General features: G+C 46.1%; 1 protein-coding gene across 1 annotated transcript in view; it reads left to right on the top strand.

Moving 5' to 3' along the window:
- The first annotated feature begins 9,355 nt into the window (after window positions 1–9,355).
- Window positions 9,356–11,498, top strand: part of LOC142578621 (uncharacterized) — a 55,221-nt gene continuing 53,078 nt past the window's right edge. Inside the window, exon 1 of the mRNA XM_075688038.1 lies at window positions 9,356–9,497. Within this exon, the coding sequence (XP_075544153.1) occupies window positions 9,465–9,497 (33 nt within the window). The 5' untranslated portion in view covers window positions 9,356–9,464. The remainder of the gene's footprint in view (window positions 9,498–11,498) is intronic.

Genomic DNA, 11,498 nt, shown 5'->3' with positions numbered 1-11,498 from the left:
TAAAGCTCAAAATACTTTCTAGTAGTTGCATCGGTTGACGAGGTGGACCCATCTTTTTGCACTACTTTCTCTCCATTGTCTTCTAGCACGCTCTGCAGGGTCCAGCTCAACAGTGCTTTCCATTGGATGCGTGACATCAGTGAACTTATTTCGTCTTTCGTCTGCTGATTAATTTTTCACCTACGCATTGTTACATTCACTTTTTTTTTTTTCTCGATTTACAATTCATCGTAAGCGATCCGGCCTGCAGCTTTACTTTGGGACCCCTTCCTGTATACAAGTGCTTTTGTACTAACGCAGCGGGCATCGTACACGTATGTGGCTGCGTTGCCTCGAACTGCACGTAGCTGCCGCCAGACCATCTGTACGTGCCTGCGCTGGAAGCTTGTGCGCTCTAACGGAGCTGCACAAAGCATTTTGCTTCATGTGCAAATTTTGCGTGCTGTAAGAGAGCTGCACACACAGTGAGTCGTAGAGCGTCGGGTGTAGAAGATGCAAGGCACCAGAGTACAATTTAGCATTTGTAAGCGTTCTACTGTTTTTACTTGCTTCCAAGTGCACATACAGGGTAATTAAACCTGGATAATCAATCTGCACAGTCTGCAGCAGGCTGTATAATACAACACGACTGTTGATTTCATTGGGTTTAACGTTCCCAAAATAACTGACATGGATTGCATTATCGGCCTTTAAAATAAGTAACATCTTTGTCATGCAGGGCAATCTAATGCTCGTACACTCTTCATTGGCATGCCTTTTTGACAAACCGTGCCTTTCTGTACTTTATTACAATATAAAATCTGTTCTGTCAAACAATGGACTACAACCACGCGTTTTGCTACATAAAACAACAAAGTGATTAGGCTGGCTCCCAGTCGACGACCACTTGTGCTAATTAATTTAATCCTACGGTGACACAGCTTAACTGTTTGACCAGTCACATGGCTGGAAAATGATTTGTATCCACTGCGGTGCCTGCGCATGGCCCTTTTTTAGTAACTGTGTCGCAGAAAATCCGGTGTCGGCGGAGTTGTCTATGAGCGAAAATTTCCGTATGGATGGAAAAAAGTTTGTTTCAGCAAAAGACGATACGAACACTTTGAGTCATGATGACAGCACAATTCCATCAGGACGATAACAAATACAAAGTACGAAGCATTATATTGTCGCGTAGTAGTGACGGTTAAGAAGGCAGCAAAAGTGTGATTAACGAAAGGAGCGTTTTATTGGGCAAACTTGTGCCCTCAAAAACAGGCTACACTCGAAGAACAGCGACAACAGCGAACACAGTCGGCGATCATCAAAAATCTGATCAGCTGGTCAAGAGCGTTGGCTTTTATAGATCAATCGTCGAATGTGCCAGAGTAATCACTGGGACCCGCATGCCTTCCACAAAGTTCTAAGCCATTCGCGTTGCGCATACATGCAATCAGATTACGCAAGGTTCGGTGACAGACAGCGGATGGAACCATTGATAACATTCCAGAAACTTCCGACACGTGCAAGCGCGTCCTGCGCTGTGCGATAACATTTGTTAGGCGGTGAAACGTGTCGCCCGATAAAGACAAGTGCACGTGTCAATATACACGGCACGTCTTCAAATAAGTGTCCGAGTCCACATTGCCTCGCTCACATATTACAACGTAGACGCACGGAAAGGCACGGCCGCAACTAATTGTAACAATATATAAAATTATGTTGAGTGTATGCAATGTACACAATGGTTATGTGGGTACGCAATGTGGGTTATTTGGATACACAATGGTTAACTTTACATAATTTTGTAGGGATGCTATGAAATGTGTATATACAAAAATTATCGTGCATACGAGAGCACGCCCACACGAGTCCTGGGCACCTGCATACTACGTACATTCATAATGTTTTTGATGGTCTGGCTACAACAACCAGGCTTCTCGAAAACTACGCCATAGGCATCCACCAGCCACCGACTGGAAATGGCATGACCACTGTCGAAGGAACTCCTCTTTGCCAAGGGAGAACAACTCTTCAGAGAAAGGCTCAGGGTATGGAGCCTCTTCAGAAGCCTTAACAGAGCGCGGCGGCGATGTCCCGCGGCCGCGGACCGCTTACGCCAAAGACAAAAGGCCCCCGCAGCAATTAAAACTCACCCGAAGCAGCAACGACCAGGTGTGACAAAGCAGTTAATTCCAAGGCCACGGAAACCATCATATACAGCAACGACGCATTGCCGCAGCATATGTGGACAGACACGAATGCGAACGCGAACCCACCACGAGAGCGTGGTTACCCAAGCGCCGCGTGACAGACCAATCCTGTGCTGCCTGACCAGAAGAAAGAACCAAGAGGGGAGGACTGGAATGACCTAGTAACCCGTTATGGTGGTTGTACGACGTGACAAATGTACCACACATGGCCGCAAAATACAGACTGTGCTAAGTACCTTCTTTCTAATAGGGGCGAGTCATATCCTTGAGCATTCTCAATATTTTGCCTTAACTCTTCAAGAATTGAAAGCCACACTGAGTCTGATATGCTATCATAGGTGTAATCAAGGCCTAAAATACGAATACAATCGCTCTTTTGAAGACAAGCTTAGGCGTGTCTATAGGCAACCCGTGAACAAATAACAATATTTTGAAAAATTTAGCGCAGCACCTGAAATATTTCCGTACTCAATGAAAATTCGAAAGCTACAGGATAAGCTATTTTGGTTCCCGAGATATAATGTTATGTCATCGGGGAACGCTGCCACCTTCACAACACCGCTACCCGGCAGTGGGAGACCGCGCACGTAAGGGTCTCAGTACCGAGTGCAGAAATGACTCAAGGCTGAGCACACTTGACGAACACCATGAGTAGCGTGAAATGGTGTACTTTCATGACCATCAAGAAACACTGTGCTTCTGATATTCAAATAAGTATTCCTAATAAGTTCAACAAAATTTGACGAAAAGCCAAACGAGGTCGGTAGACTAAATATGTAGCTATGTTCAAGGCTATCGAATGCCTTTTCTTGATTTAATGAAACCAAAAGACCACGTGCTGACCTGACCAGCGTGTACGTGATTATGTCATGCGTAACAAACGAGGCTATGTATCTCTCTTTTAGGGATTGAGCATGTCTGATGGTGTCCTATTAAAGAAGGCAGCAGGCTTCCCAAGCGTCAAGTCACAACAGCTACAAAGGTTTCGTGGTCAACGTTAAGAAGCATAATTGGTCTCCATTCCTCTGTACAAACTCGCGATGTATCATGGTTAGGAATCGGCACAATGCGACCATCGCGAAAACTAACCGGGAATTCAAAGTTCTCAAAGCAGCGGCTGATAACAGACATGAAAGTGGCACCAATATCTTCCCGGACTGTTAGATAAAACTCAACTCACGGGCAACCCATCCGGCCCAGGGTCCGAGCTACGCTTCATGGAATACCTCATCAACTGACGGTTGTGCACAAAGACGGTCAGCTACCTCAGGTGGAACTTGACGCATCGACTAATCATTGTGTGAGATCCTTGAGTACCATGATCCATTTGCGTAGTCATATGCACCATGTTTTTAAAATGCATTACGAGTGAATAATCACGTGCGGGAAGTGACATAGCAGGGATCTCTGCTATGGCAAGAAGAGGCAGGTTACGTTGGTGACCTGCAGACCGATGGCAACGACATGCAGGACAACGCTCGCCATCGATGACAAGGCAGCCAGCATCGACGATTCGAGTCATGGAATCCATGCTCTTGACGGTAACTTGAGACCTCCCATATGATGGACGCAGTAGACCTCAGAGAGGCCAAATATTGAGGCCGTTGTGTCGACGATGGTCTATTCCCCGTAGGGACAACAACGTCGAAGACTTGGGCCTTTGAGGGAGTCCACGGCACTGTAGACGTGAGAGGTGAACGTCTCTGATGTGAAACACACAGGGACGTCAGCAGAAATTATCTTCTGCTTCCTCCTCTTCACTCCGTCCCGCGTGCACACGTTCGCCAGGCGCGCTACGTATATATTTAGGTATATGTATATGCCATGTCTTGCTATATATGACATGCGGTATATGCAGGTTATAATGCCACACCATTCTATTGCTAAAGTTGCTCATACCTTGTCTTACATTGTTGTCAGTTATTCCTCGGAATTCCGAGGATGATAGCCCACAAACAACTGTCATGAAACAAAACACCGATAGGGCATGCCTTTTATGTTAAAGAAACCCAGACTTAAATATTAAAAGTGCGCAACAATTACAGAAACCTGAAAATGATGTAATCTTTTTTGTTGCGGCTTTGCACTACTTCCGGGATAGGCCCACGCAAGAGGCCTAGCAGAACGGCCTAGCAGTTTCTAGCAGAACGCTCGCCTTCGTGCATATAGCATTCGCCGCCAGCGTTTTCTGGCAGACATTACGGTTACACAAGCTGCAGAAACAGAGATTTGTGAATGCTATCGGGCGTTCCACTCTTAAAGGCGAAGCTCCAAATTTTTTAATGCGTTAGCATTCTTGGGGCACTTCACGCACTTTCAAGAGGCCAACTCTCTCTGTATGTATCTAATGATTTTCCCGCCTACGTGGGTCACTCTGTGGTCGAATCGGTGGCGTATCGGGCTGCTTACAAGCGGCATTCGAAACCAACCGTCAGACACCCCTTTGTCACTGAGTATGTGGCATCGTGTACGTAGGTGTCTCTCTTCAACGAACCTCTTTCACGCCGACATAGGTCACTCTAGATGCGGGACTGGGCAGGTACTGCTGCCCGAAATAAAACTCTGACTTGGAACTGGATATGTGCACTGGGTATGTACCACTCGGTCTGGGCTGGTATACAACGAACCTCTTTGATGCTAACTTGGGCCACTGGGTATCTTCCAGTATGTGCCGGGCTCGAGGTCATTTGGGCCAGGATTCCATCAAGCCCATGGACAAGTACGTACTACGTCCAGTAGTAGGAATGAAGGAAAAAGGGTTTATTTTACATTATTTATACTGGCTCCAGATACTGAAGCCAACTTCATGCAGGAGCATATATGCACGTTTTAAGAAGAAGAAAAAAGGTCAAAGTTCACTCTAACAGGCAGACTTTCCACCATAGACGCAGTATGCACCGCTCACCAACTGGACACCGTCCATATCGGTGGCCTTGACGTTGACACCCATTGTTCTTGGGAAATCTGAGTGGTCCATCAGGCAATTAACACAAGATCGTGAAGTAGACTTAATCATCCTTAATCACCCCCATCCCATACCCCTGTATGCCCTGAGGCACTTACCCTCGCACTAAATAAAAGAAAAATAGACTGTGCCAACTTAGTAACGACACCAAGAACAACTAGTCATACGGATGGATGGATGGATGGATGGATGGCGGCTATGCCCTTTGTAACGGGCGGCGGCTGGCGCCACCTAGCCTTTTGCTCCCCCTCCTATTTTTTTTTCTTCCTTTATATCCTCTTCTCCTTAAACTAGTTTTCACTCCCCTCCTCCCCCCAAAATAACTATCTAAAAAAGTATAGGAAACATTATCTCCCTGATTTATGGCATTATCTCTCCCTTGACTTCCTATACCAATCCTCTAGCCTCCCCTTCGTTACTGCCACTCTTTTCTCGTCTATTTGCCCTCGTTCCCCGGGAAAACCCAATGCCCCTTCCATATCTGCCACTGTTCCCTCTGCCAGAGTCGGGCGAAGGTCTGTGCATCTCAGCACTATATGCTCTCTGGTCTCCATTTCGGCTCCGCAAGCTGTGCACCAAAGGTCCACGTCTTCAAATTTAGCCCTGTATGTTTTCGTTCTCAAAACCCCCGTCCTAGCTTCGAATAATAGTGAGCTGCCCCGCGAGTTATCAAATAAGAGCTCTCTCTTAATCTCCTGTTTTTGTGACCTATACATAGATAGTGCTGGCTTTCCGTGCATTCTTTCTTCCCACCTTTTTCTTTCCGCCTCCTTCACCTCCTTTCCCACACTAGAACCACGTTGGACACCCTCCCTCGGCTGTAGGTGTCTATCCCTCAGCTTCCTCGTTCTGAGTGTCCACTTAGTGTTCAAACTTTTCATGTATAGATATTTGTACACTTTTCCTGCCCACCTTTTTTCCTCCAGTGCTGGGAGTCTCTGTTCATATTTTAGCTTACTTATTGCCTCTCTACCTTCGAATGACATCCATCCCATGTCCCCCTGCACTCCCTCATTAGGGGTGTTCCCGTGCGCTCCTGAGGCCAACCTGCCTACACTTCTCTGTCTCGTTTCCATGCATGCCTGAACTTCCGATTTCATGCACAGTACTGAATTTCCGAATGTGAGGCCAGGTACCATAACCCCTTTCCATACGCCCCTAACCACCTCGTACCTATTATAGTTCCATAGTGCCTTGTGTTTCATTACAGCTGAGTTCCTTTTCACTTTTTCAATAATAATTTTTTCCTGTTCTTCCAAAGTACTGTTTGCCCTCGTTTAGCCATATGCCCAAATACTTGTATTTTTCAACATGATCAATCTTAGTGCTTTGCATTTCCAATGGTTCCCTCCTTTCTTCATTGTATGCTATTATCCCAGACTTCTCTCTACTGAATTGCAGTCCCAATTTTTCTCCCTCCTCTGCACATATGCTCATTAGTTCCTGTAGCCCTACTCGGGTGTCAGCAAGCAGTACAATATCATCTGCATACATCAGTCCGGCTAGTACTTGAGTTACCTTCTGCCCTTCCAGCATATAGCTTATGTTGGTTCCTATTGTGCTCTGTTCTAGTCTCTTTTCCATTTGGCTCATGTAAATCATAAAAAGCAGAGGCGACAATGGACAGCCCTGCCTGAGACCTCTTCTTATTTTAGCTGGCTTTGTAGTTTCCCCCTCCCATGTTATCTCTACCTTATTATCTGTATAAACTTGTTGTAGGAACCCAATCATCTTTCTATCTAGACCATATTCCCTCAACTGGCTCCATAACTTTTCTCGGTTTACGTTATCATAGGCTCCTCTAATGTCTAAAAAAGCTATCCATAGCGGTTTCTGCCTGGCTGCCGCTATCTCTATGCACTGTGTTATAACAAATAAATTATCATCTAGCCTTCTGTTTCTTCTAAATCCATTCTGCAGTTCTCCCAAGATCTCTTCATGTTCTGCCCATTCCTCCATTCTCTTTTTCACCATCTGCATTGCTACTTTGTATATGACTGACATGACAGTTATTGGCCTGTAGGATTTAATGTTGTCCTTGCTTCCCTTACCTTTGTAAACTAATATCATTCTGCTTGATTTCCAGTCCTGTGGAACATCTCCCCCTACTACTATTTGTTCAATAAGTTGTCGTAATTTTAATTTACTTTTCTGGCCCAATATGCTTATCGATTTCATAGGTATGCCATCAGGTCCTGTCGCTGTTCCCACGGGGACCTTGTGTTCAATTCTGTCCCATTCCTTACTTGTCATCCCTCTGTACTCCTCCTCTAATTCTGTCCTGCTGTTGTCATTGTTCTCCATTTCGCTACCCACTGGCTCTGCAAATGCTGCCTCTATTGTTAACCTAATATATTCCTGAGCTTCCTCTCCCTCTACCTTTGTGCCTTCTGGTGTGGTCAGTGAGTGCTGAACCACCTCTGTCTTCTTACTCTGTTGCTTACACGGTTGCCATTACCGATGCCGATGATGATGGCCTCATATTATGGCTCATACCCACACTGGGGGATTGGCCAATAATTGCATGCTGAAGCGATTACCTATTCTGTTGAAGTGTTACATATTCGATGAAAAAAGAAAGAAAAGAAAACATACAAAAACAAACAAATTACAAGAGAACAATCAAAAAGTTATTCGTTTTGCTGATTGTATGTAACCGCAAACGGCATCAAACACGTCCCTGCAGTGTGGCTGACCCGTATACACTCTAAGAACAGTTTACACCCTTTGGCGTGCCCCTTCTGCCACACAACAATAATCGTCATCTGCCTTGATGCGTTTCCTTTCTTTAACGCTGCTAGCCCGGAACTTTCCAGTAACGAACGGCACGCGCGTTATCAGAAGGGGCACTCCAAAGGGTGTAAACTGTTCTGTGCTGATAACGCGCGTGCCATTCATTACTGGAAAGTTCCGGGCTCGCAGCGTTAAAGGAAACTCATCAAGACAGATGACGATTATTGTTGCGTGACAGAACGGGCACGCCAAAGGGTGTAAACTGTTCTTAATAGAGTGTATAACTGACGCACCGAAAGATAGTATGATTTCTGATGATAACATTAACCCTAATTTAGCAAGCGGAACTTCTAGATGTCCTTTTCTTAACAGTTTGTATCGCCGACATACCAAAAAATAGTGATGTAGTGATCCTGTTTCTTGGCAGTATGGACACAGAGGCGATAGCGTCAGACCAGTCCTGTGTAAATATAGGTGTAATGGAGGGACACGGCAGCGTAATCTCGTGATCACTAATTCTGGTTGTCTTGATAGACACCACTGGATTTTCCATTGCAATGCAGTGATAATTTACTATCTCTAGTTCGTTTTTGAACCTTGTTTGAGTGTTCGCGCAATGAATGCGGCTGCAAGCAGTCTCTTAAAGATGTGACCTATCTGTCAAAATACCGCGATGACCGTGCACGTCTTATTTCCGAAGCTTTCCACATTCATAATAGCGGCGAAGCATGTGTAAACCTTCCCTCTATTTCTCTCCTTCCGAAGGAGATAGCCTTCCTATCTCATTGATTGTAATTTTTGGCCCCTGCACATGCGGAATTCTGTTGATTCTGTGCATTGAGATAGTGGCGGAGTATATATATGCTGACTGAAAGAATATAAGGCACTTGGTTGTTAGTCAGCGCTGTTGTCTGGGTCCCTCTCCTTGTTGTTTAGCGCTGTTTACTGCTCGTAATGTATCAGAAGTTTCTCGAATGTTATCGATAGTTCTATCCGTCTGTTGTTGTAATCTGATTGTATGCGCGATGCAAGCTGTGTAGTACTTTATAGAGAAGCCACGCGGGCACCAACGATTATACCCTGGAAAGTTGGACGAGTCATGCATAAAAGCCGACGCGCTTGACCCGTTGATCAGATTTTCGACTATCGCCGGCTTTGCTCGCCGCTATCGTTGCGCTTGATTGTCACTTCTTTTGCTGGGCACAGGTTCGGCAAATAAAAAGAGTTCAATTTGTAATTGGCAGTTTTGACACTGTGTCGTTATTCTCAGTAGCGTGGCCATATGAATAACTGCGGTTTATGTCGAAGAGTCTGGCTCCCAGAGCGAAGCAGAGCACTATATATATATACGTAACTTGCAGTTCTTTGAATTCAGTGCTGTGGCAAGGGGCAGTAGCCGAAGAAATCAGCTTGCTTGTCGCGTCGATACATATCTCGTCCTCGAGGCACTTTCGCACTCGACTCGAGCCGCCGCGCGCGTTCCCACGCCACGCGTGCTTCCGTCGCGAGCACCGCACGCCAGCGAAGCGGCGGCAGCTGCGCGAACAGCTGCGCTCTTTCCGCCGCGCCACACGAGCATGTACCGCAGCAAGGACAACCTGCTTCAGAATGTGAGTGGACTTCGTGGGATCGCGCGTCTGCCGAACCCGCGATCGCCTGCACGCGACGGCCGTCCGTGCTTCGCGATGCGCAGCTCCGGCTTTTATGCTACGTACAGGCGCCCAAATCTTTAGCTGGCGTGCGCGAGCGGCGACTTTTCCATGCGTCGGCGCCGTATGACGGGGCGAGGTTGGAAACAGCCTAGCAGACGATGGGCCCAGCTGGGCGCGCTTTGGCGCCGTGCGCTTAGCCTCAGACTGTTTCTAGCCTCGCCTCGTCATACGGCGCTGACGCACAGAAAAGTCGCCGCTCGCGCACGCCAGCTAAAGATTTGGGCGCCTGTACTTGCCGGGAGTCGGGCGTGCATGCTGAGGCAAGCGCAGACGTGTGCTGTACACACGAGATTCTCCGAGATGGCACGTATACCTATATGTCGACCGAAACACGGCGGTTTATCGTTTCTCTTCAAGCACGCGTACTTGACTACCGTCCAGACTTTTTGCCCAATTTGTGTGTATCGAGTAAGGGCGCGTTGCAGTAAGATGTTAGCTGTTTGCTCAATCTTTGTGCTTTAGAAACAGCGAAGAGCATGTCATATATGATGTCGCGTTGAATTTTGTTTTCTTGCGAAATACACCAACCGGTACTACACCTTGTATGTTGCCGAGATCTGCAGCTGTGTGCAATCCCAGTTGTGCAATCTGTAAGCACTAGTCTAGACGCTACCAAAGAATATGTAACGAAATACGTTACTCGTTCCGTTCAAATAAAATGAACGCGTTACCACCCTACGTGTTCTATAAATAACGCGTTATACCAAAAGAATTGTCCGCCACAATTAAGCGCGAAGCACGCTGACTTCGATAGTGCAAGGTGGCGCTTCTCGGTCGGCTATACGCGTCCGACTATAGTGCGTGCCAGTAAAACTTCGTCATGTTTCGTGACATTCGTTTGTTGGCTGCCGCGTTCTCAAAATTCTGAGGAATTATTTAGTCGGGAACGTAAGACCTGGTACGAGCAACTTTAGTGATTAAATATTGTAGCAATACAACTCGCATATCCGGCACAGGTACACCTTTACATATGCGGTGACCCACGGTGACGACGAAAATTCGCTTGGAGTGTCCATATAATTGCCTAAAAAGTAATGCAGCTAACTTTGTCGTTACTCCATGCTCAGACATTTTAGACAGCGTGTCTTCGTTAAAGGACCTAGTAACGTGACCTTTCATGTTAATGAAAAATTCTAATGTATGTACGTCACCCTTTACAGTTGTAAAAGGTAACGGGTACGTTACGAAGTTAACGAAAGAAAAAAAAGTTCCACGTTACCGGTAACGCCTTTGCTTTCTTTTTCTTTTTTTTAACGCGTTACCACCAACACTGAGCATAGGTATATAGGAAATGCAGGCTCAGTAGTTAAAGTTCAAAGTTCGCACCACGTCTACCCTCTGCTTGGTGATCTGTATCGGTGACATCAGCTGTCTTGCATAAGAAGCTGCAGATATGTGGACCGTGGACACGGACTGTTGTGCTTAACTTATTCAAACACTTTGAAATAGCTGCGAGTATTGGGGCTTGCCGAAGCTACGGGAGGCAGCGAGCTCGCGACGTTCCTGTGAAAGAAAGGCAACGCTGATATGCACAGACGCTGCACACAACGGTCGTCTGCCCAATCGAGAAAGCTGAATTTCTTTTTCCAGAAGACACATTTGTCGAATAAAAGGAGTGCAGCCTGTCAAGGCAAGAAAACCATGGATCATTAACAAGTTAATACAACTGATCAATCGTAAAAACGCTTTATATGCCCTGTTTGTGAGGTCAAGAGATCCGGAACAGCTTGGAAATTTAAAGGTTTTAGGAATCACATGATGTCGAAAACAAGAGAAGCGAGATAATCAATGTTTTCGGGCAAAAATACGCTTCGCTCTGACCTGCATGGGTTTGCGTCGACTGAACAATCTTTTGCACTCAAATAAGTCGCTACCGATTCTCGGTGGTCTCCACCATTC

Source organism: Dermacentor variabilis, chromosome 4 (assembly GCF_050947875.1).
Source record: "Dermacentor variabilis isolate Ectoservices chromosome 4, ASM5094787v1, whole genome shotgun sequence".
NCBI lineage: Eukaryota > Metazoa > Arthropoda > Arachnida > Ixodida > Ixodidae > Dermacentor > Dermacentor variabilis.
The sequence above is the reverse complement of the archived record's forward strand: the minus strand, read 5'-3'. Positions and strand labels throughout refer to the sequence as shown.